Source organism: Pseudophryne corroboree, chromosome 3 (assembly GCF_028390025.1).
Source record: "Pseudophryne corroboree isolate aPseCor3 chromosome 3, aPseCor3.hap2, whole genome shotgun sequence".
NCBI classification, from domain to species: Eukaryota; Metazoa; Chordata; class Amphibia; order Anura; family Myobatrachidae; genus Pseudophryne; species Pseudophryne corroboree.
Window position 1 is genome coordinate 635,273,340 of NC_086446.1, and position 26,769 is coordinate 635,300,108.

Sequence of the window (26,769 nt, forward strand, 5' to 3'; positions counted from 1 at the left end):
TTGTAAGGGTTCGCTGAAAACCTTGATATAAAGATCCAAGGAGGAATAAGCAACACCTGCAGATTATGGGGGCCAATTGTTCAGGTAGGGGGCGATCAACCTCGGTTCGGGTTGATTCAGAGAACCGACCAGTCGGGTCGGCAAGATACATCATGTGTGAAAAATACGGAAGTCACACAGAGGTTTTATGTGATGAATGGGAGAGAATGACTGTACAAGACAGGGAGAAATTCCCAAGAATAGGTAGCTTCAGTCCAGAAGTGTTACAAAATTTAAGGAGGAGGATATGTCTCATAAAATCAACAAAGAGACGAATTCAGCATCATGATTATTTACAGTTGTGGCAACAGGAAGGTGAGATACAGAGAGGTTTGGCTCTGGCGGCGGGATCTGGGGCAGCCAGGAAACTGATAGCCACAGCCCCGCCACCACCATACATAGCAGGAGAGAAGTTGATTACGGAGAGAAACGCACTGGGTTGTAAAACACAAACACTTAGTAACCCTGTAAATGTTAATGATGTTAACCAAGTAACTCATGCAAGTATTAACCCGTGCAAGTTGTACCCTGTTTTGAACTTTCCTCAGGAGTGTGATCAAGAAGACGATCCAGCAACAATTTCAGCTCTCTCTCTAGCGGCCACCATAGCAGAGACCACAGTAGGCACAGCAACACCCACGAGATTAGCGAAGGCCCCTAGCGGAGGGATAGGTGAGGTCGTGTCAACGGGTAAGTACGGCACCATGCATTATACTGAAACAATTTCACCACAAGTTGTAGAATCTACACAGAATGAGGTTGTTAGAGTTAACCCTGTTAGAGTAATAGCAGTTCCCAATGGGAAAACAGATGTATCAGGAGCCACTCCCATAAGGAACATTGCCATGTACACTCCATTTTCCCGAATGGAATTAAGAACAATAGTGTCTGAATTTCCTGACCTAAGGAAAGACTTAGTTGCTAGCCAAAAATACATCAGGGATCTAGGTAACACTGTAGAACCCAACAACAAGGATTGGCAGATACTGCTAAGAGCTTGTTTACCTTCAAATGTCGACTCAGTTCAATTCTTAGCTGATTGTGGACTAGATAAAGATGTACCACTTTCAGATGTGTACAACAAAGATAACGTAAAAAGGATAAATTTACAGCTAAAGGAGTATTTCCCAGCCGTTGTTAAATGGAACAAAATATTCTCCATTAGACAAAAAGAGTCCGAAACGGCAACAGAATATTTTCATCGGGCACTATTAGAAATGGCAAAGTACACTGGAATAGAAGACATTAGGACCAACCCAAACCACCAAGAAGTAGCAGTATCTGTACTGATGGATGGTTTAAAGGAAACATTAAAGACTAGGGTTCAGACCACGCAACCATGTTGGCGAGGTCTGTCGGTGTCCACATTGAGAGAGGCTGCTATTGATCACGACAGAAACATCACTAGACACAGGGAGTCGCAAAGTGATAAGTTGATGGCAGTTGTCTTATTGATAGATGGGAAGGACCATACCAGGTCTTATTGACTAGCACCACAGCATTGAAGGTTGCTGAGAGAGAGACTTGGGTCCATTCATCCCACTGCAAAAAGGTTGCTGATCCAGAGAAGTCCCGTGATAAGGAACAGACGGTAGAGGTTGTATCACTGGAGTGTCTGTTCCAGGAGGACTGAGGCGGCACCTGAGCCTTGAAGACCGAGAGCTGTTGTCGACTCCCCACTCCCTTTTATTGGTTTTCTCCACTTCCCATCCCCTCTCCCTTAAAATTTCTTTTTCCCCCTTCTCATTCTTCTCTATTTCCTCCTCGAAGATGGACTTGCCCCAAGAGACTGTGATCCGGATTTTGATGTTAACCATGATGTTGACCAGAGCAGTCTGTTCCGGCGAGAGTACCATAGAGGTCGAGAGAGGTTCTGGAATGGGTTCCGATTATGATGATGGAGGCGTAGTTTTCCAAGATCAACCAAACCAACAAGCAAAGGCGAGTATCAGAAAACGATCCGATAGAAGAAATTGTGATGGATTGTTAGCTGAAGAAAACTGTATCTGTAGGCTCTGTGACAATTTGATTGAGGATGGGTGCATGAAGAAATGTCAATCCAGTTTTAATATCCATATGGACCGGCATCCATTGAGTGACTATCACTCCTTAGTGGGTAACGTATTAAACCAAACAGATTGTTGGGTATGCTCTCAAGTACCTCAGGGTCATAGCAAATCAGGGCTAGTACCATTTCCTTTAACGTTAGGGGAGGTACTTGAGCTAAGTGGTGGGAGACCGGTGGACCGGAGGTTTAACATCTCCAGCCCTCCTAGTTTGAAGCTCCACCAATACCATGTGGATAGGTCCCTCTTATGTTTTAATATCTCCAATCCCCGTAAGCCGGGAAATTGGGAAGTGTCATGGAGCAACCTTACCATGACCTTCTCACACAGAGCAGATAGAATGCCTACAGATACAGAGCTTGTACGCCACATAGCCAGTAGAGGAAAATCTTTCCGGTATAGATACACCCTAGGAAATAGAATTACTAGAGTTGGAGAAGTATCACCAGGATACTGTGCACATATCGTACAGTCTGATACGTGCATTAAGCAGATGGAAGAATTAGGGACAGGAGATTTCACCTGGAAGGTTTGTAATATGGTAATGTCCTTCTCCGTCCCATATGTTCTCCCCGATGATGCATATTTCATATGCGGGAGAAAGGCGTACAAGTGGCTTGCCCCAAACTCTGAAGGATTGTGTTATATTGGAAAAGTATTGCCTGAAGTGATGACTGTAACACATGACAAAATGAAAGACATACACCGTGGTGCCCAAGCTCCCTATACTCACACTCATTACGAGCACCGAGTTAAAAGACAACTGTCAGAAAGGTTAGAGCATCCGGCCTCTGATCTTATCCATGAATCCACCGGGATTCAGGTTCTGGTAGCGTTAGATTTCACTCGCACCACTCGGGGAGTGATGAATTATAGATACATTTCCGCACTCGCCAATTTGTTAGATAATATCACTGAAATGTATGATGACACGTTCAGATACACTGGAAGAGAACTTCAAGCTTATAAAACAGAACTAGTTCAGCATAGGATGGTTCTTAATTATCTTACAGCAGTAACAGGCGGATATTGTGTTACATTGGCAACACAGTACGGCATAAAGTGTTGCACGTATATCACAAATAGCACCGAGGATCCGGTAGAGGTCATAGACCAAAAGATGGACGATATTCTCCAATTAAAATGGGAATTTCGCCGAAAACACAATCTCACCCTTGCCGCTGTAGGTAATGAGCTGACTAGTTGGGTGTCATGGTTGAACCCGCGAAATTGGTTCTCCGGTTTAGGAGACTGGGCTCAAGGAGTCATAATGGATGTTGGAAAGTTTCTCCTATGTATCTTAGGTGTTATTATATCTATTGGATTGATATTTAGATGCGGGCAGGCTTTAATGAGGTGCAAACAAAGTACAAGAGTGATGAGCTTGAGGAGTGAGAAAACTGTAATTAACCTGGATTTGATTTATGACCCAATGATAGAAACCAGGATGTGATGAAAAATGCGATTATACGGTCCGTTTCTTTCACCTGTTTTTCTGCTTTTCCAAGATACAAAGACCCCCTTGGACGAGGAAGTTGACGAGACGCTATACAGACAACAGACAAGCACCAAAGATGAAGTTTTGACCACATGAGAAATGGACATTTGATGAACTTTGCCATGGATCCCCAGTTTCCCTAGTATTTTTAAACTCACGCTAGCCCAACATTTTTGTAAATCTGATGGCACTGACAAAGCTATTTGCTCATGCCCAAGGAGCAATACAGCGCAAAGAAGACGACTCTCAACAGATACCGAACAAAACTTCAACGACAGATGTACATTTACCTGACATAGAATATCATTGCATTTTCCATAAGTGTTCTTCATCCTCATCTCTACAACCCTCAGGTAATAACACACATAGTATAGGGAATACAGGCACAGATATCAGCAATCACATATTCCCCCATTCATGTATCATCAACTAAAATGTGCTCCCCATTTTGTTCAAAAGCCGAAAAGAGCTCGGTAAAGTTTGAGAGCCCATCCACAGACCTGTACCACGGGATAAGAAGGAATTCAAATGTATACTTCGCAATACCTCGAAGCTTGATTTACCACACGTACGGCACGATGATACATGACCCTCCAAACATGGACTCATACACACATGCTTCTGCTTTCTCACTAGGTCATACCCTCTTCACACCTACTCCTCTCTTCTTCCTTACCCAACCATGGAAATGAATTAACCCCTGACTTATATTTTTCTCTCTTTTTTTTTTTTGTTTTGAAGGTGGCAGTTATTATTGACTGCCAAAGGGTGGACTGTCAAAGTCAGAAAAATATCCCTATACACGCTGCCATATTTGCACCTCACGCTGGTCCGCGCTGCGCATGCGTGTGCTTTCCCGTGATAGCGCATACCCGCTGATGCGTGCACCCGCTCGCATCGGTATGTGTATTTACGGTAAAGAGTATGTAGTCGTAGCGTGCGACCCAATCGTTACATATTTTCACAATTAATGTAGTTTGTAGACCATGGTCCCTTTGATAGATTCTGAAAGTTTGGTTAATATGGAATGTCCCTGAACGGAGGAATCCCTCTTTGTATTGTGCTAAGGGTCTAACAGGAATCATACAGCAGTGTTTGGTACCCATCGGAAGAGTATTTAAATAGCAATATTCTGGTGTTGGTTTGGAGCGTATTAATCGCTCGTGCGGATAGTTATGGACATAAGAAGTTTATGTCCATTTCTATTATTTACTCATACTCAGGTATGCGGCGGAAAACCTAGTTTCCCACCCACCTGAGCTGTTTGAAATCGTCACAGCCCACCTGTATGAATCACCCTATGACCTTTTGTTATAGTGCGAAGCCGAATTCCTGCGTCCAATGGACAATGAGGTTGTAGGGACCATTAGATTGCATTGTGTGAGTAGCATAAAAGACGGGCCTGTGGCATCCAGCTTGCACTTCTCATCAAACGGTTCTCATTGCTGATAATCGGGAAGCTGGATGTCCAGAGGCGCATGCGATCATACCCTTTGTGCGTAAGTTTTTCTCCGTAATCATATTGTCTTACTGTGAGCCAATCTCTCTCTCTCTCCATCTCTCTCTCTCTCTCTCTCTCTCTCTCCCTTCTCTTTCTCTCGTATCTCCCATTGACTAATATTGTATTGTATTAGATCAGCATAGTATTGTATTGTATTTCTTGTATAGTTATTCGGTTAGGAAGTCTCTGTTATATTGTAGTGTATCATTTGTACTGTGATTCTTTTTGCAAGTATAATAGTTATAATACAGATAATAGGCTTTGGACCCTAAACCAGTATCTGTGTATTTCCTATAGTTTTAAGTGTTCACTTGAGCGTCGGTGACGCTCAAGCAGCTTTGTAGTTAGTCAGGTTACACAAGGTTGCACTTACACCCTGTATTCACATTAAGGTATTCTGTGTATTTCATTGATAAAAGGTTTAGACATAAAGGTATAGCGTTGTGAGCGTCTGCGCCGCTGGTGATCTCCTCGTGGTCTCGAGCGTCCGCTACGCCATAGCGAATCATTACTCTAGTCATCACCAATAACTTGCTGTCCTGTGATCACTGGGCCGTGAGCGAACGTGACGCTTGAGCGTCTCGCCTACGGCTAAGCGATCGTTACGCAACTAGCGTACCCTTACGGTACTTCTTAAGTAAACAGCGTACTGTGTTCTTAGACTTCATTAAGGGTTGTTTATACGACAAAGGAATTTAACATTGTCACTGTCCATGTCAGACCTTTATCATGCATTCAGGCAACAAGGTATATATCACAGAGGTTAAGCTCATTTCATTTAAATAACACTAGTACAGAATAACATATTAAAGAGACTTAAAGAGCACACAGCAGAGCTGATGCACATTTCACTTCTATTAAGCTTTTTCAAGGCTGTATTATAATCTCAATTTGGTTACATACAGTATTACTGACAAGTGTTGTCAATCAAAGTGCAATTTGTGCAGTAATATCCAGGAAACGGAAGGTCAGTAATTTGTCATGGTTTAGGAAGAATATGACACTTTCAACATTTAGGACCAAACATGAGATAATTATAGGCTGCAAATTGCCAGCTGTGGAAGTATGATGTCCTCCAATCTCATATATAATTGCCCAGATCTGTCACTCTGTGACTATGTGGCTAACGCTGGGCGTGGCTAGGAGCTCTCATTGGGTTAGCAGCAGGTCTATCACACCCAGTCCACAGCTGATTGGATGAGAAACGCCCTCCCACACACACAGGTTACATCCAATGGGAGGCTCTGTCCTTTGGCTGCTGTGTGTTCCCAGAGCAGGATTATCAGTGGGGTTGATGGAGCTGCAGCTCCAGGTCCACACCCCAAAATAAGCCCACTGCATCTGCAGCATCATACCCTCCAACAATTTACACATAAAAATTGCTACAAATTCGAAAAAGGGGCGTGGCCATGGGTACAGTGGCCACGCCCCTTTTCGAATTTGTAGCCATTTTGCATGGCCACGCCCATTTTCCTATACTTTCAATGGAAGTTTGGAGAGCCAAACATCGATACAGACTATAAAAAAGGGACTGTACCTGCCAAAAAGGTACAGCTGGACGTCATTGCGCACCGCACAGCAAAGGTTCTCTCCACGAAGGGAAACTAGACGGGTAGCGTCTAGTTCCCTTCACAGCGGGGGACCAGCGGTGGACACAGCGGCAGCGGGGGGCACAGTAGCGGATCTTGCCATGGTGCGGCGCCCTCCAGAAGGCGGCGCCCCGGGCAAAAGTCCTGCTTGCCCGTGGCAAGATCCACTACTGCTCCTACAGATACCTGCTACTGCATTAGGATTCTTATTAGAGGGAGCTGCACAATTGCTACCTTGCAACGGTGCCGTTCCATACAAACATGACTCAGGCCCCATGGGTTGGTCCTACACTAGCAATAATATAACATCACAAATGCAGTGCTAAATTGATCACAGCAATGTGCGACTGAATCAACCCCATAGTGTGATGCTCTTAATAAATGAAAACAGGTAAAGTGGTTCTAAAGTTTAATTCAGGACTGCACAAGTTTAGAATGCCAAAATACCATTAATTAATTGCTATATGGGCAGTTGACAGCTTAAGAACAACACGTTTATTGGATGAGATATCACTTTGTTTGCCAAACTTTGAAACAATCAGAGACATCTAGAAACTCGTACCTGATCCTCGCTCCTCAAGTCATAAGGCCCATATTCATGGGTAGTGGCAGATGTGGGGAGAGTTGTGTGCTGAGCAAACCTCTCAGCACACATCTCTCCCCCCACTCAGCACAGCGCGATGTGTGCTAAGCGTGCGGGGGGGGGGGGGGGGACTAGGGTGAGGCAGGTGAGGCAGAGCCTTTCCTGTTATACTTACATTTGTGTCAGAGCTTTTACTGTATAAAGTATATGAAAAATACAAAGAATATGTTAGAAATATCTTCATTGCATTATTCTAATAATTTTTATAGCCAAAACTCTGGAGTAAAAAGTCTATCCGCACATCTCTGATCAAAACTCAGCAAATTTCAAGGAGTTTATACCTCTGGACCTGTGTATAATGCCCACATGCACCATTTGGCTCATATATTGCGTGTAAATCTGGCTCCGGTGCTAGACAGTGCCTCCTGAGCGATTTAGCTCACTGCACGTCCCTGCTATACAGTTTATAAAATAGCTTCTGTAAGGTTCTTTGGGCCTGAATCACAGCTGCCCGATGTTCTACACTTGTGCATGTATCTGTACTGTACACATAGAGAAGTCACAGCCACTACTCCATATCCATCCACCTCTGAATTAAGCCCTCTGTTCCTATGCTTTCCTCCTGTCTCATCAGTTAATTTTGTAAGTATGTTTACAAGAAGTACAGTAACATTACTATGCTTCTAATTCATGGGTAGATTTTTTCCTAAACAGCTTTACCTTAAATGGAATGTTTTATTTTGTATTTTGACTACATCCTAATACTGTCATAATTACTTAGAATTACATATAATTTATTTTTTCTCTTAGATCACGGGAGCCAACATTTTCTCAATGATATATGCTGTACAACCTTAAGTGTTGCCTTAGGGATACTCTCTCCACTCTCTTTATCAGCACTAACATTTCATTGTGAACTGAATATTATCTCTGTTAGATAATACTAGAGTACAATGTCTCCAAATAATAACTTCCTCATCCCTTGACAGGCTTTCCAGTGTTTTGTTTTTTCATGTTTATCTTTCTGTATTTAGTATCCTATCTTTTATTGTATATCTCTTTTTGAAGATTGAAGTGTTATAGATAAAGGAAAAGGTCTTTTACTTGCAAATAAGCCACACATTCCTCTACTAGATAGGTTAAATGATGGAACAGAGAAGGAACAAAAAGGCAATGACCTGATGAGAGCAATACCCTTATGGCTGGGTTCCCTTTTCCCTCCACACATCGTGGTAAATATATTTGTAATCTATTTTGGCACCAAGTGAAGTTTTGTTTATATATTTTGTGTGTGAAGTTTATAGTGTGCCTGTGCAGAGATGACTGCAGGGCAGAACACAAAAGGCTCCACCCAGCTACCATTGGGGAATCAGGTTAGGAAGTCTTGATCTTGGTTTGCCTCACAGTAATTACTTTAATATAGTGGTGGAGATTGCATGGGCAGAGAGAACATGAATGTGACAAGCCGTGCGGTATGGGTGTGGTATGGAGGGTCAACAGTAGCTAGGTCAACAGTGTCTAGGTCGACCACTATTGGTTGACAGTAACTAGGTCAACAGGGATGCTAGGTCGACAAGGTCTGTAGTTCGACATGGTCTAGGTCAAAAGGTCGACATAAGTTCTTTATGTTTTTTTGGTGTCATTTTCTCCGTGCAGTGACCGGTAACCCCAATTAGTGCACCGTGTCCCCTCACATGGCTCGCTTCGCTTGCCATGCTTTGGGCAAGGTGCCTCGCTCTGCTACGACTGCGCTCGGCACAGGTTACTATTCCCAATCACAGTCCATGTGTATTATTAAGTATGAAAAAGTTCAAACAAAAGAAAAAATTTGAAAAACGCATGTCGACCTTTTGACCTGTCAACCTAGAACATGTCGACCCAGAGACCCTGTCGACCTAGAAACCCTGTCAACCTAGTTACTGTCGACCAATAGTGGTCGACCTAGACACTGTCGACCTAGTTACTGTCGACCTAGAGACCGGATACCATGCAGTATACCATGCAGTGAGGGGAGCAGACTAATGTCTTTCTCTGAAAATGTAACTTTTCAATGGGACCCAAAAAGCTCTAATTATTATGACACTGGTAAATGATCATGAAAGGCTCATCCTAAGTATCATAACAGAAGCATGGAAACAGCTATACATTGCCCAAGAAAGGTAAGCAAGTGTCAGGGCCGAAACTAGGGGGGGGCTAGGGGGGCAGGCGACCTGGGCGCCGGATTGGAGGGGGCGCCGAGACCCCCTAACACCCGCCGCGGCACTTTTATAACGTTGAAACCCCCTTCTCCCGAGTGCCCAGCTCGGGGGGCGGGGTTTCGCGGAATGACGCGATTGCGTCGTGACGTCACGGCGCAAACGCGTCATTCCACGAAACCCCGCCGGAGGAGGGAGAAGGGGGAGCCGCGCAGACCGGACGAGGAGGGAGAGGTGGCTGAAGAGCGGCGAGAACCGCTTCAAATGTAAGTTAGCCCCTCTCCCTTCCTCTCTCTCTCTCTCCCTCCACCACCGTCCTGCCGCAATGTGTAAAATGGGGACCTGTGCCTGCCGCAATGTGTAAAATGGGGACCTGTGCCTGCCTCAATGTGTAAAATGGGGACACTTTTTCCTGCCACAATGTGTAAAATGGGGACACTTGCCAGCGTACTGTGTAAAATGGGGACCTGTGCCTGCCGCAATGTGTAAAATGGGGACACTTGCCAGCGTACTGTGTAAAATGGGGACCTGTGCCTGCCGCAATGTGTAAAATGGGGACACTTGCCAGCGTACTGTGTAAAATGGGGACCTGTGCCTGCCGCAATGTGTAAAATGGGGACACTTGCCAGCGTACTGTGTAAAATGGGGACCTGTGCCTGCCGCAATGTGTAAAATGGGGACACTTTTTCCTGCCGCAATGTGTAAAATGGGGACCTGTGCCTGCCGCAATGTGTAAAATGGGGACACTTTTTCCTGCCGCAATGTGTAAAATTGTGACACTTTTTCCTGCCGCAATGTGTAAAATGGGGACACTTTCCTGCCGCAATGTGTAAAATGGGGACATTTGCCAGCGTACTGTGTAAAATGGGGACACGTGCCTGCCGCAATGTGTAAAATGGGGACACTTTTTCCTGCCGCAATGTGTAAAATGGGGACACTTGCCAGCGTACTGTGTAAAATGGGGACACGTGCCTGCCGCAATGTGTAAAATGGGGACACTTTTTCCTGCCGCAATGTGTAAAATGGGGACACCTGTCTGCCGCAATGTGTAAAATGGGGTCACCTGTCTGCCGCAATGTCTAAAATGGGGACACTTTTTCCTGCCGCAATGTGTAAAATGGGGACACCTGTCTGCCGCAATGTGTAAAATGGGGTCACCTGTCTGCCGCAATGTGTAAAATGGGGAATGGGGACACTTGCCTGTCGTACTGTGTAAAATGGGGACACTTTTTCCTGGATATGAAATTCATGTTAGAAAAGGCAATTTTTCAGGTAAAAAAGTTCTGAAAGAGATATATATATATATATATATATATATATATATATATATATATATATATAATATTTTTATTCATGTATTTATTTATTTAAATTTTTTTAATTATTATTTTTATTTATTTATTGTAAAAAAAATTTTTTTTTTGCGGGGGGGGGGGGGGGGGAGGGGGTGTCAAATGACTACCTTGCCCCGGGTGACAAAAATCCTAGTTTCGGCCCTGCAAGTGTCAGTGACACTCATGGATGTGCAGTTGACACTTCCATTTGATGAATGGTTGGCTTGCCAAAGATGACCACCAGAAAACTAAGTGATGTTTTATTGCTTACAAGCAGCTAAGCCTTATAAAGCCCAATTGAGCTGTGTTAGAGTAACCCAATCCCTGCAGAATTACCCAGGTAAGGAGTAACTGCAACAGCGGGGGCTGCACAAGATATGCAAGTACAGCAAAATATCTGTTTCCCCGCTCAAGGCTCAATGTTAAGGAGTAGCTATTGAACACCTTCCTACAGCAACAAAAGAGGAGATTAGGAAGGTGCAAATGACCTGGACGGAGGTACACCCAGGGTCAGACTGGTCTATACGGGCACCGGGAAACCGCCGGTAGGCCCCACTGCATGTGGAGCCCACCTCCACTTGAGTAATACATTATACATAAGTTACATATGTTACATTATAACACGCATAGGACTTTGTTGTATTTTGAACAGTGCATTGCTGTTATTAATCTGGTACTTTATCATGCATGTACTAGCAGTGTTTACTATATAGTTATAAAGGGGCCCAGCCATGCAGTCTCTAATGGTTGAAAAAGATTCTGTGGAGGCTGGCCACACCCCCTCTGGAGGCTGGACACACCCCTAAGTATGGGCCTCTATCACTGAATTCCCCTTCTGGGTCCTTCAATCCTCAGTCTGACACTGGGTACACCCAACAGCAGACAGAGGGGGCCCTGCAGGGTGGAGTTGGTATTCACCATGACCATAAATGGGGAGTTACACATTATACATAGATTACATATGTTACATTATAACATGCAAAGCACTATGGTATATTTTCTACAGGGCATTGCTGTTATTAATCTGGTACATTATCATGCATGCCCCCTGGTGGGTCTTTCCTTCCTCAGTCTGACACTAAGTACACCCAACATCAGCAGAGGGGCCTCTGCAGGGAGGTGCTGGCATTTTCCATGACCATAAAAGGGGAGTCTTGAACCTTGGCGCTTTTTCTGTCTTATTGGTGTGTAAAAGTAATATAATGTTCTCCCAGGAATGCACTTATTAAATAAAAGAAAAACAAAGCAAGATCATAGTGTATACTGTTGTACCGTTATGTAGGTGTCTGTTGGAATAAAAAACTCACCATAGAAATGACAAAGGTACCAACACTGTTGTCCTGCAGTGGTTGCTCAGGAGAGTCCTCTTTACAAGTGGGTGTTCAGTATCTTGGTTCCAATACTCTGATGAATACTTAAGGAGCTTTCAACATTCATTCATCTATCCCAATGTCTGTTGGTGTGATTATGAATATTTTACTATAACCAACACATAAATCTGGAACTATAATAAATAAGTAAAAATTCTGGTTAGATATATTAAAAAATAAAAGATTGTACATTTTTGTCAATATGAACATGGTTGTTTATGCAATATAATACTAATGAACCACAGCCTAGGCAAAATGTTCCAGCAAAAAATGTCAAGGTAAACCAAAGAAATAAATAAATAATCATAATTTATAAGAAGTGGGATAGGGTAACGAGAGTCTTGTTCTAAAATATGTAATTAATCTCCTCAGCTGAAAATAGCAATCTGTTTCATGGTCTTTCTGACCACTTCCTCAGGCTGAGGTGAAAGAATGGGTGCTGGTACAGGGGCCTTTAACCTTGGTAGACCAGTGTGTGGCCCCCTTTAACTGGTAGTAGCTAGACCTTGGGGAATGTACAGGTGAACATCCATCTAGTGTTCATAACTAAACAAACCACTCCAAACAAAGTATCCATACAACTGGGTGCTTTTTTACACTTACAACACTGTCCTGTCCCTCCGACAACAGGAAGAAGTTCATAGAAGCTCAACTTTCTGGTCCATCACTTAAATGCATGGCGTAACTGGCAGTATCCTTTCTGAGGTGGAAGGGAAAAATGCTTCTGGCAGAACACCATACATTGAAGCCAACTAAGATTGGGCGCACTTCCTACTTTTAGCAAGGTAGCAGAAGAGTGTGTGCGTTTTTTGCTTTCTGAGATTCTATTTGACTGCAGTCCATAAACACTTTTACCTGATCCAGTAGTTTGGGCAAGGAGAGCTATCTATGCAGGATACTTCTGTTGTGTCATATTTAGTCAGTCCTTTCCTGGTTCATGGGTCTATCATAGGCTTACCTCTTAAGATCCAAGGACAAGCAGAAGACTAGTGTGTCTGAGCTAGAATCTTTTAGGAAGGGTGGAAAGTGTTGGATGTGATTTCCATAAGTTTAAGCAAGCTCCAGGATGTTGCCTGGGTGACACCAACTATGTGGTATTTATACAATACACCTAAATCATGCCAAAAGCTTTTGAGTTGTGTAAAGGGTGAAGGCTTACGAACACTTTGGGCGGTATTCAATTCTTTTCACCCCCTTTCACACCCGTTCTGTTTCTCCTGACGGGCGTGGTATAATCATTTCAGCTCGCTACGCCCGGGGTAGCAAGGGCACCCAACCCTTTACGCAGCTAAACCTGATTACTATATGCGCGATAACAGGGATCACTTTAGAAAGGAGATCGGGCGTGATATATCATTTGAATACCGCCCTTAGTGTTCATCTCCTCATTTTACCTGTTTAAGGAAAAATGCACTGCCCATATTCCAGTGCTTAAAGTAATACCAACTAGAGGTGTTCACAGTATTCACATTTGCTTAATTAGAAGTCACAGACATGTTTAGAAATAAAGATGGGGCAACCATGTACAGCAAGGATGGTAGGCACTAGAGGAGATCCAGAAGGCAGGACTTATTATCTGATCGACCAAAGGTCAGATGGGGATGATAGGACTATAGTACATAGGTTATTATGTCAGGGAGTATAGTTAAGCCAGAGACAACAGAGGCATTTGCCTACCACCCAGTGACAAGTGCAAACTTTTCAAGGATTTGCAGAGTAGTAAAGATGGTTCAACCTAACTTTAGCAAAGTATCCAAGCCCCTGGCAGAAGTGATACCTGGTGGTAATAAATATGCATGAGCTAAGAACCTCATTTATACTCCATATCAATTGTAGAGTTTATAATAATTATTTTAAGTATTGTATTCTTGGTGCTAAAAGTGTGCACCTGCATTTTGTTTACCCTGCATAGCCCTAAAACTTTTACAGGTATACCATGCCAAACTAAAAGCTTCAAAGTGCCAAGCTGCCAGCAAATTTACAGGGAGTCACACACAATTGCAGGTGGGAACACTGATCAGGCTGATATTTATACACAATTGAAGTGATTAGCCTGTATTTTCTCCACCCCAAACCACTGTTTTAAAATATAAGGCCTAGAAGCCTTCATAAGTTATTTAATATCACTACCTTCAAGTGATGTGTATATACACTATAGGAGCCATATGAGAAAATAAGCATAATTAGCTAGTTACAATTGTGCAAAGACTGGCTGGGCAGAATATTTTATCTCTTTTCATCCCTTAGGAGTTGAATAATACCCATTTAATTGGTGGATGCAAATAACTGTCACATTTTCCAGACCACCCAGCAGGTTATATGTTCCAGGTCAGCCAGCAGGTGCACAGGGAGAGTTTAGCAACTGTCAATATTCCAGAGCACAATGGTGATGCATTGTAAATGACAGATGGATGTTTTGCCACATAACTCCGAAATGAAGCAACCAAATACAATGTCATTTTTTTTTGCAAATCTGCAGACCATTACCTTTAATTTGGTATATGGAGTGCCCTGCTCGAACAACGGCATCATAGTCATAAAAGTCGTCCTTCTGCTATTTATATGTAGTTTACTACTATGATCTTGTTTTTCTGTGACCAGCAGGTTAAGGATCACACTTTAATCCATTGTGATTGTACTGTGTTCAGCGCATTATTTCCTAATGTGTCATCACTGTGTCACCAACCCAAAAGCTAACCAGCAAAGATATATTGAATCACTTACACATTGCCCAATGAGTGTATGCAGCTCCAGGTGCTGAGGATGGATCCTAGTTGTAGCAGTAATACCCTTCTATAACTAAGGGGGTGATTCAGACCTGATCACTGGTATGCTAAAATTGTTATACTGCGTTCAGATATTCGCCACCCAAGGGGAGTGTATATTCACTGTGCATATGTGTGACAGCATGTGTACGCTGAACTGCTGAAATTCCCTTAGTCAGCGAACAGCTGCAAATCCGCTCACAGCTCACTCACCACTGAATGATTTTTCTACTGTGTGCAGTCTGTGCGCTGCCCAAGAATAACTCCTCCAGTGTGATGAGAACAGGCTGATTGGGTCCGGAGCTGATGTCACATACTCTCCCTGAAAACGCTTGGGAACGCCTGTGTTTTCCCTGACACTCCCAGAAGACGGTCAGTTACCACCCACAAATGGCCTCTTCCTGTCAATCAGCGTGCGAATGGCTGTGCGATTGCATTTTTCGCAGCAGCCTGTCGCTGACCGGTGATGCCTGTTGTTGTTTGCCGATACGCATGCGCATTGTGGTGCATACGCATGCGCAGTCTATTGCTGATCACCCGCTGTGCATTTTCGCACAGCAGCAATCAGATCTGAATCACCCCCACAGACCACTATATTGGTGTACAGTTGACAGCATAGGTGAGTGGCTAGCATGTTGCTGCTGAGCTTGTAGGCATAGCCAAAGATGCTTACTGCAACTGTTAAAGCCTTGTAGAGTGGGTTGGCAGGGTAAATCCATGTCATCACAGCTCTAAAGAATATTTTAAAACAAATTACTAATTGCCTTAATGGTATTTAAAAATAAAGGTATAGCACATAAATCCAATTTTATCTGCTGCCAGGAAACTCAACAAGACCAAGAATTAGAATAGATAGCCATATTAGATGGGTGTTTAATAAGGACGAATGCAATGCATTATTAGAGGGTGTCTGTGTGCTCTTTCATTATCTTCTTCATTGCAGACTGTTGTATGAAAAAGCAAAAGAAATTTAGGGGTAATTCAGGGTTGATCGCAGCAGCAAATATGTTAGCAGTTGGGCAATACCATGTGCCCTGCAGGTGTGGCAGATATAACATGTGCAGAGAGTTAGATTTGGGTGGGTTATTTTGTTTCTGTGCAGGGTAAATACTGGCTGCTTCATTTTTACACTGCAATTTAAATTTCCGTTTGAACACACCCCACCCAAATCTAACTCTCTCTGCACATGTTATATCTGCCCCCCCCCCACTGCACTGCACATGGTTTTGCCCAACTGCTTACAAATTTGCTGCTGCGATCAACTCTGAATTACCCCCTTAGTTTCAAGGTTTGACATGTAGTGTTCAAGGTTTTTATACACAAATTAAAAGAAATAGAATTATTTCACTCTATTTCTTTGTACTGATCTCCGTATGTATCATAGAGGTTAAGAGATGAATGGCTGCTTACAATATGTGGTGATTTGTTGGGATCCTTCAATAAAAGTTAATTTAGAGGATAACTTTACTATGTAGACAGGTCTTCTGTTTTTGCACAGTCCTAGTACAGCTGAAATCATAATCTGCTGTTCCCTATAACCCTGAGCAGGCTCAAACTAACCATAGCATGTAGAACCAAAAGACCACACAGAACAATTGTATGGCTAGGTATACTATGTCACTTATATTCTCACGTGGATTCCAGGTTTACACATCTTGTAATATATCCAAGAATTTCTGTAACATATTATCCACATACATTCTTCCGCTTTACACTCTGAATTTGCAGTATATTAAAGCATAATTGTTTTGGGATCTTCATCTCCACTTATAATGATTAAATTAAAGTATAGTCCTTAGGAATAGTGGCCCAGATGGGTTAAGCCTTAAAAAATTATAAAGTGGGGAGTGATAAAGAGTGATAAAGTATGAGGCAATCAGCTTTCTAACTGCCATGTTACATGCTGTGTTTGAAAAATGACAGGAGCTGATTTGTTGGTACTTTTGCTCGGATTTAGCAAGCCTTGGAGAGTGATAAATAGCACAGTGATAAAGTACCAGCCAATCAGCTCCTAACTGCCATGTTACAGGCTGTGTTTAAAAAATGACAGTAAAGAGCTGATTGGTTGGTACTTTATCACCGTGCAGTTTATCACTCTCCAAGGCTTAGTTAATCTGGGCCTGAATCTCTCTTTATCACTCTCCACTTCATCATTTTTTAAGGCTTAACACATTTGGCCCAGTATCCTTGACAACATTCAGTATTTGCAATTACATAAGTGTCTGCTGGACATTCCTGTTTGGGTATAGTTAGTAGGACAGAAGGCATGTTTACTGGACTATGGGGGTAATTCCAAGTTGATCGCAGCAGGATTTTTTTTAGCAGTTAGGCAAAACCATGTGCACTGCAGGGGAGGCAGATATAACATGTGCAGAGAGAGTTAGATTTGGGTGTGGTGCGTTCAATCTGCAATCTAATTTGCAGTGTAAAAATAAAGCAGCCAGTATTTACCCTGCACAGAAATAAAATAACCCACCCAAATCTAACTCTCTCTGCACATGTTATATCTGCCTCCCCTGTAGTGCACATGGGGGGTCATTCCGAGTTGTTCGCTCGGTAAAAATCTTCGCATCGCAGCGATTTTCCGCTTAATGCGCATGCGCAATGTCCGCACTGCGACTGCGCCAAGTAAATTTGCTATGCACTTAGGAATTTTACTCACGGCATTTTCATCGTTCTGGCGATCGTAATGTGATTGACAGGAAATGGGTGTTACTGGGCGGAAACAGGCCGTTTTATGGGCGTGTGGGAAAAAACGCTACCGTTTCCGGAAAAAACGCAGGAGTGGCTGGAGAAACGGGGGAGTGTCTGGGCGAACGCTGGGTGTGTTTGTGACGTCAAACCAGGAACGACAAGCAGTGAAATGATCGCAGATGCCGAGTAAGTCTGAAGCAACTCAGAAACTGCTACGAGGTGTGTAATCGCAATATTGCGAATACATCGTTCGCAATTTTAAGATGCTAAGATTCACTCCCAGTAGGCGGCGGCTTAGCATGAGCAAATCTGCTAAAAGTCACTTGCGAGCGAACAACTCGGAATGACCCCCATGGTTTTGCCCAACTGCTAAAAAAAATCCTTCTGCGATCAACTTGGAATTACCCCCTAAGGGCCTAATTCTGACCAGATCGCTCCTCTGCAAATTTCCAGAGGTTTGCAATCAGATAGTCGCTGCCCAGACAGAGCGAATACCCGCCCCTTGCAAACCTGCATACACCATGTGAAAAGCTCTGCAAATGCCAGTCATCTGTAAATCCGTCCCACAACTCACTCATAGGCAAATGCATGGGGGGTTTCCGGTTTGCCCGGAAACCCCCTCCTCTTGGCAAGTGGCTCAAACTAGGACAATAGCAATGGTATATATTACGATTACTAGAGCTGCTGCCACATCATGCAGTGTAAGGGACAGAGCGGAGCTGCTGCAGGTACCCAGTCTGTGTATGTTGTTCTCAGTCCTCAACCAATATAATGGACCGGAGATTTGTTACCAGGAAGAAGAGACAGGAGCCTTACCCTGAGGTGGGAGAATGTGTGCTTAGAAAATGCCGTACTGGTTCTATTATGTTTGTGTATTTATTTATTTATTTATTTATTTATTATGGGATGTTTAACCTTTTCCTGACCATTTATTTATATTATTTAAATATGTTTGATACAGCCTATACTATAGGCAATCTATAGTGTTAAATGTTAATACTGTATTCCATGTTCCGCAGAGTGGGAGATTGTGGATTGCATTTGGAAACCCCCCTCTAGAAATCCTGCGTTTGCCACTGTTACTCACCAATTAATGTTTTTTCTAGTCTGTGCAGTCTGTGCGTAGCCAAGGACCTCCTAATACAGTGCGATAGAAACAAGCTGTTCGGGGCCAGAGCTGATGTCACATACCCTCCATGAAAACATTTGGGAACGCCTGTGTTTTTACTGACACTACCAGAAAATGGACAGTTACCACCCACAAGTGTCCTCTTCCGGTCAATCACCTTGCGTACACCTGGCGATCAAAAAATATACTGGATTTTTTCTGCAGTTTGGCCTTGCGCGTGTGCACTACACGCAATACATATGCGCAGTTGAGTGATAACCGGCCACCTTGCGAATTTGCACAACAGCGATCAGGTCTGAATTAGGCCCTAAGAAAGAAAAGTGGAAGTAATATTAATCAGTGAAGTAAATTCTTTACAGCTAGTAGAAATGAACATCTACTAGTAGAAACCCATCAAAGGGGTAATTCAGATCTGATTGCAGATGTGCTAAATTTAGCACATCTACAATCACGTTCTCTGACATGCGGGGGGACGCCCCTCAGGTCAGGCCCTACCCACGCCCCCCCACTCCCCGCAAGGGTGCAAAAGCATTGCACGGCGGTGATGCTTTTGCACAGGCAGAGTAGCTACCTGCCAGCTCAGCTCCTGCCCGCTGGCAGGCGGCTACCCGCTGCGGCCTGAATCGCTGCAGCAATCCAGTCTGAATTACTCCCAAATTCAATGGTTAGTTTTTTTATTTTTTAAAGAATAAACTCATATGAAGCAACAAATGTAATCACATCTACATGGTGAGAACTTTATTTTGACACCTCTAGCGGTAGAGCAAAAGTTTACATTGCTTGTGCAATTTCTCCCATAGACTTTACATGGGAAATTCGCCACTTCACAATGCCCGAACTGTTGCCCCAATCTCATTTTTCTCTTCAACTGGTACATCTACGGGTGTGGTTCATCAAATCGACAGTATCTAGGTCGACAATGTTTAGGTCGACCACTATAGGTCGACAGTCACTAGGTCGACATGGATGGAAGGTCGACAGGGTTTCTAGGTCGACATGTGCTAGGTTGACAGGTCTAAAGGTCGACATGAGGTTTAATTTTTTTTGGGTGTCATTTTCTTCGTAGAGTGACCGGGATCCCCAATTAGTGCACCACGTCCCCTTGCATGGCTCGCGAAGCGGGCATGGTGCCTTCGCTCCACTACTGCTTCGCTTGGTACAGATTACCGTTCCAATCATAGTCCACGTGGATCGTTAAGTATGAAAAAATTTAAAAAAGAAAAAAAAGTGAAAAACTAATGTCGACCTTTAGACCTGTTGACCTAGCACATGTCGACCTAGAAACCCTGTCGACCTTCAATCCATGTTGACCTAGTGACTGTCGACCTATAGTTGTCAACCTAAACATTGTCGACCTAGACAGTGTCGACCTTTAAACCGGATCCCAATTCTACATGGTAAGACCTTTATTTTGATACCTCAATCGTGTTTTTACATTCAGCCTTAAGGGGGGTACTCACGGAGCGATCGCTGCTTAAAATCTAAGCAATCTGACTAGATTGCTTAGATTTTAAGCACGATCACTCCGTGTGTAGCCCCCTCAGCGATAGCGATGCGCAGCCCCGCGCATCGCTATCGCTGCTGCTAGATTGGCCTGCATGCAGGCCAATCTAGCGGGTCGCTCACTTCACCCGCTGGGTGAAGTGAGCGGCCCCCCGTCTCCCCCCGCACGCTCAGCACAGATCGCGCTGTGCTGAGCGCCGGGAGAGATGTGTGCTGAGCGGTTCGCTCAGCACACATCTATCTGACATCGGCCAGTGAGTACTGGCCTTTACTCTCCAAATAGGTCTCACAGTAAAAAACCTTATAGAATTAACATATAGATACGTTAGTTAAATGCCCTACTGCAGGTAAAACAGTTGGTAACGATGGGGTTTTTACTATTGCATTAAACATGAAGGAACATAATAGAAAAAAAGGGGTAGATAGATACAGACTGCTAAAATCCCCTACAACGAGGTATATGTACAATGAGGGTCTACTATGTTATGCCGGCGCTCGGGATCCCGGCGCCCAGCATACTGGCGCTGGGATCCCAGCCGCCAACATGGCGGCAGCGGGGTGAGCACAAAAGAGCCCCTTGCAGTCTTGCTGCACTCGCCACACTGCGGAAACAGTGGACATGCACCACACTATTTATTCTCCCTTCAGGGGTGTCATGGACCCCCCAAGAGGTAGAATAGTTGTCGGTATGCCGGCTGTCGGAATCCCGGCGCAGGTATGCTGAGCACCGGGATCCCGACAGGCGCCATATCAAATGCCTCCCATACAAGGGTCTACTACGTTATGCCGGCGCTTGAGATCACATGTAGGTGGAAGAAACTTTGTGATCCTCTAATATTAATCTATTTAGAGAAATGATCCTAAAGTCTTTCGGTCTGGATTAGTGTTAAATCCCATTAAATCCATGTTTAACTGCTAGTATATAACAGCTTGCTAGCGGGTTACATAGGCAGGTTAATAGCAGTTGATCATTTATTGTATCAGCAATAAAACAGGCATACAGAGTGATGTCTTAAGTACCAGTAGTGTGAGCACAAGATAGTGTATTAACATACTGTATAGAGACATTGTTCTATAATAAGCCTAGGCAGCATTTTACAGAACCAGAAGGCTGGGACCTGTAGTTGTACATCTACTGCAAAACCAATTCTTATATGCCTATATTACAGAGAACCGTATTCCTTTGTAAATAAAACACCTCTTTCCCTTGTCTTCTGTAGAACTATATATAAAGTGGTATATCAGACTACTACTACAGTACATAGCAAGCAACCTTGATTATAATTAGAGACAATGTTTTCCAATACAATGTTCAGTAGAGATTTGACAGACCCTGAAGATGCATACAAATAGTAACAATTCGAGCACAAAATACAACACAGTAGCACATAATCTGAACATTTACACAAATGATACATTGTAGCCAGTTATTATTGCTGTTTAATCCAGGTTCATCTCAGGGCCGTTTATACAATAGCTGTAATATACTGTAGCTAAAACATGAGTTTAATAAGCCTGGATTGACAGAGTAATGCTGGGACTTTTAGTTCCATATTAGCTACAGGTAACAACACAGTTTATTTGTGCCAAGTAAATTCCTGTAATTTGCGGCTTTTGAACAACTTGTTGGCCTTGGGGTACTAAGGACGTCTAATGTGTTTAGGAAGACCCTCTTCCCAGTCCTGCAGGTATAGAGCACTCACCGAGGTTTAGCATATCACCCTGCTCCTTGTAACTAACAGATCAAATGATCTGCATCCTATCTGTCCTTTCAGCGGAAGTATCTTGTTTGCCTGTGTGTAAGAGCTGGTTTTCTGTTTCCCTTTTCCCCATTGTGATCACTGGGACTGCAGCAGCCTGAGATGATCTGAGGGACTACAGCAAGTGCAGAGGCCGTTCCTGACAATGACAAAGGAGGGGAGGGGGGTTTGGGGTATACTGCCTGTGTAAGAAGAATACTGATATGTGGCACATCACTTTACATCCTGTCCTTTGAAAGTCACTCTGCTTTGAATTGTAGCCACTTTTGCTTTGTACCTTCGGGGTCTTTAGACTCAGTATCTCAGCTAATGCATGGCTTTAGCGGTTGTGGAACTACAAATCACAGAGTCTCTGATTTATAATAACCAAAGAATGGTCTAATTACTCTAAAACTGCTACCCAAGTGTTAGATTGTATGTAATGTTCCTATAATATCTTATAGTTCACACCTGTCTACTCCATAGACTAATATAAACTTTTGACTAATAGGGGTAATAAGATTTAAAGCTTGCACGTGACATGCTTTCTACTCAGTTGGAATAAACTGAGGGGCAGTTTTATTAAGCCTGGTGGAAGTGATAAAGTGGAAGGTGATAAAGCACCAGCCAATCAGATCCTAACTACCGTATCACAGGCTGGGTGTGAAAAATGACAGGAGCTGACTGGCTGGTCCTTTATTACCTTCCAATTTATCACTTCACCGAGCTTAATAAATCTACCCCTGAGTTAATTAATTTTTTTATAAAAACATAAATGGTGTGTATGACCAAATATATTATGTAACACTATTTGTTGGTTGGTATGTTATTATGTAGTATGAGTTATGGAAGGATTAGTACATTGACATTAACATCAAATAATTATATATAAAATATCGGAAAGACTTAAGGAGGTACAAAAATTCTACTGAGGACCAACTACTGTTCTAGGTTGTCAGCAATAAAGGGGTCTATTTACTTTGGACAGAGATAAAGTGGAGAGAGGTAAAGTACCAACCAAGCAGCTCCTAACTGCCATAAAACTGTCTGTGTTTGAAAAATGTCAGGAGCTGTTTGGTTGGTTATCTCTCTCTCTACTTTATCTCTCACAAAGGCTTAGTAAATAGACCCCAAAATCTTTATTGTTCCATCTATTAGGTTAAACTAGATATGAAACATAATAACCGGAGAAAACGTCATTTTTCATAATATTTTATTAAAAATAAAAATGCAGAGACCCTAAAACATACATCAAAGGTACCATAGAAAAGGCATATAGGGAAAAAGAGCGGGGGTGTACAAACATACAAGGTAGGCAAACAAGTTTAGTAGCTCCTTTTATAAATATGTACAACCGAGAGTTGCAATCTATTTACAACACAGTAATTTACTGCAAACACTGAATAAAGTGCAGTTCCGTAAAAAGAAACAATTCGTGTGACCCTGGATGGGAGATGGGCAGCCAGAGTACTCATTATTGCGCTGGGTACAGGTGGGTACATCCATAGGGTGTGCCAGCTGCTAGCATAGTCCGAGCTTAATGCAACGCAAAGTCCAAGGGGGCCTCTTAGTGCCTCTGACAGGTGTGAAGTCTGGAGGTTTTGGGCACCGTGGTGAACTCTCCTCTTTGTAACTTGCAGGAGAGTCCTAATCCACAGTGACAGCGCTGGAAGATCTCCAGCCCATGCGTGCCCTTCCTCCTGTGCTTGGTGCACACTTGACCTTCCTCTAGGACAGGCTTGCAGATCTTTGACCAGAAGTGGCGAGCACAACAAAGCCCTGGTCCACAGTCTGATGACCTGAGGCACACATCACCATCACGACCTGGAGGGAGAGAAAGGAAATCCATATGTAATGTACCGGTATTGACCCAAATGTCACTGGAGTGCTCATTCTACCCCGTATACCACCCACAGCTGTCCTTATAAACATATGACTGTATGGGGCGGACATAGAAGCCAGCTGTGGGGCGTAAGCACCCCCTATATGTATGCTGCCGTTATACATGGCCGCCATTTTCAGCCCTTTGGGGGTGGTACAGTATTTGAGAACCCTCAACCACTTAAAAAAATGAGAGCCTTAGGTACAGGCACTGGAGCTGTTTAAGAGGGTAATTCAGACCTGGTCGTAGCAGTTAATTTGTTAGCAGTTGGGCAAAACCATGTACATTGCAGGTGTGGCAGATATAACATGTGCAGAGAGAGTTAGATTTGGGTGGGTTATATTGTTTCTGGCTGCTTTATTTTTACACTGCAATTTCGATTTCAGCTTAACCCCCCCCCCCATCTAACTCTCTCTGCACATGTTATATCTGCCCCTACCCCCACCCCCACACCCCTGCAGTGCACATGGTTTTGCCCAACTGCAAACAAATTTGATGCTACAATCAGGTCTGAATTACCCCCTAAATGTATTGGTGGTGCTCACCATACATCCAGCATGTTACTCATAGGGGGGAATTCAATTGTTTGAAAAGTCGGTTGGGTGTATGTTTTTTCCTGTCAATTAGATAGGGGGAAAAAAAGACTCCCAACTGACGTTTCAAACAATTGAATACCCCCCATAATGTTATGCACAGACAGGCAGCCCTAATATTGGGGTGCTGGGGCTCCTATGGGTTTAGGAATGCCATAAAATGACCCTTTTGCATTCACACAGTGCCAGCTGTTCTTCAAGCTGGGCACCACCACACACAAACGCAGCCTATAACAAAAAAATTTTTTTGGTAGCTGCAAGGATTTACCTTTAAAGGGCTGCACCCCAGAGGGTGATGTAGTGAATTTGGTGTTTGCATCCACTGTGGCCTGGTCCGTATTGTAGGTGGCCATTATGGAGTCTTCCATGTACCCGTGATATGGGAAACGATCTTGCTCCACTGGCACACAGATTCCTGCAATGGAACAAGGCAGACATTAGCGCAGGCAGGGAAATGTGCACATTAGTAGGCTGACAAGGCGATCAGTACGGAGATTATTACACAGGACACCTGGACATCATACAGCAATCACCTGCTAGACTGTACACTGCGCCAGACAATGCGTTTTATGTGCGCACATAATGGTGCACTAAGGAGCACGGTCACCAGGAGAAGCTGACATCAGACTGTGTACTGGCCATTAGCAATTGTCATGGTAAGTGACCCTTTACTGCTGATGCTAAAGGGTAGGAACCCAACCCGGCCCTCTCCCATATTCCAGCTTTCGTGTGACTTTCACTATTAGTGCGTTTGTACAAATCCTCAGGTACAGGACAATATATAATTGTTAGGCAAAGTATCGCTTAGTGTAGCAGCTGCAGACAATGCAGCAGCAGCGCTGGCCCTAAGGAGCTTGTCTACATTTCAGAAGGGCCATCCTAAATGAGTGGGTGTGTCTCTTCCAGTCCCCGATTGTGGGGGAAAGAGGTGGTTCTGCAGACACCTCACTTATTATGTACTGGAATCTGCTATAAGTGGTTCTGTAACTTTTAGCTGTTGCACAAACAGACCTGAGTATTCCGCTGCACTTCATGCCCGTTAGATGACACCCTGTGTAGTCTAAGCCTCATGCAGGGTGACTTGCTCATTACTTACCATTGCTACAGTAGTTGCCAATGCAGCACATGGCATCCCGGAGACAGCGCTTCCTACGTTTCCTGCATGCCAGGCAGACCATGTTGTTTCCATTCCTAGAGCTATGGCAGAATTCATCCAGGGCACAGTCATCATCCTCTGTGCAAGTGTACATCTGAGAGAGAGATACATACATACATGTAATGTCAGTCTAGCAGCGATCACATCAAGTCATATTCTACTAGTGTCTGCAATACGTTCTAGCACTCATGACAAGTCCACTCTCCACGTGAATGAAAACTATTGAAACACGAAAACTATTGCAAACAACCAATGAGAGCAGCTTATTCTGCTGCCATGGACCGTGCACCAATCAATTGTATTTGGATTAAGTGCAATGCTTATATAAATGTATATATTTTTTTATCTTTTTACACCCTCCTCCCAACCCCAGCCCCCCCCCCCCCCCAAATGGCAATACTTTCTTTCTTTTTCTTTCTTTCTTTCTTTCTTTCTTTCTTTCTTTCTTTCTTTCTTTATTTATTTATATTTTGCTGCATCCTTGCATTTTGCAATACGAGTTACTTTTCTTTTATGTATTCGATGAGTTTAAATCCATTATATATGAGCATTAGATAGCAGGACAATATACAGTATAATAACTTTAATGAAATGTAAACTCTGACTACTTACCGGGTAGGTATCAAAAGGTTGGTATTTGTTGGCCATTTCATAGAAAGAGTCCGGACTGACACTGACTGGGTAGAAGCCCACAGGTTGCCCAGCTGGTGCTGCAGGTACATTCTTGATGGAGTTAGAGTTGGAGTTAGTCATCATGACATAAGAAGATGCTCCAGGTATTAGAGTGTAAGCACACAGGGCGAGGAGGGACATCAGCATCCTCAGCGCTGCACGGTGCATGGTAAGACGAGAAGTTTAGGAGTCACGGCAGTCTCACACAAGAAGAGTTGTGATAATTCCTAGGAGGATGTAGCCGGCAGATGAGCCTCAGTCAGTGCTACTTTGTGAAGATGCTCTGAAGCTGGTGCCCTATTTATACCTCTCAGCCTGTTTATACACCCGCCCCTTACACAGGACAACAAAGGGAAGGGATGGGATTTCAAAGCCCTGGGATTTATGACGCTCCAGCCATGTCTAAATCACAGAGGAGACTGCCAGCCAGGGATTTCACAATCATTGTAATTAGCAATTAA

General features: G+C 43.5%; 1 protein-coding gene across 1 annotated transcript; it reads right to left on the reverse strand.

The window, feature by feature from the left end:
* Positions 1 to 23,201: 23,201 nt before the first annotated feature.
* Positions 23,202 to 26,567, reverse strand: DKK1 (dickkopf WNT signaling pathway inhibitor 1). Its single transcript, XM_063963715.1, has 4 exons — positions 26,249 to 26,567; positions 25,577 to 25,730; positions 24,749 to 24,895; positions 23,202 to 23,829 (listed from the first exon to the last, which is right to left on the reverse strand). Exons 1-4 carry the CDS (start codon positions 26,474 to 26,476, stop codon positions 23,573 to 23,575), a joined length of 786 nt encoding a protein of 261 aa, XP_063819785.1. The 5' UTR covers positions 26,477 to 26,567; the 3' UTR covers positions 23,202 to 23,572.
* Between the last annotated feature and the right edge of the window lie 202 nt (positions 26,568 to 26,769).

What these genes read in the sequence shown, in the direction of transcription:
- DKK1 (XM_063963715.1), bottom strand. Translation starts at nt 26,476, where the DNA reads ATGCACCGTGCAGCGCTGAGGATGCTGATGTCCCTCCTCGCCCTGTGT. An exon ending in AACCTTTTGATACCTACCCG is followed by an intron (nt 25,731 to 26,248) that starts GTAAGTAGTCAG and finishes TCTCTCTCTCAG; the next exon opens with ATGTACACTTGCACAGAGGA. An exon ending in TGGCAACTACTGTAGCAATG is followed by an intron (nt 24,896 to 25,576) that starts GTAAGTAATGAG and finishes GTTCCATTGCAG; the next exon opens with GAATCTGTGTGCCAGTGGAG.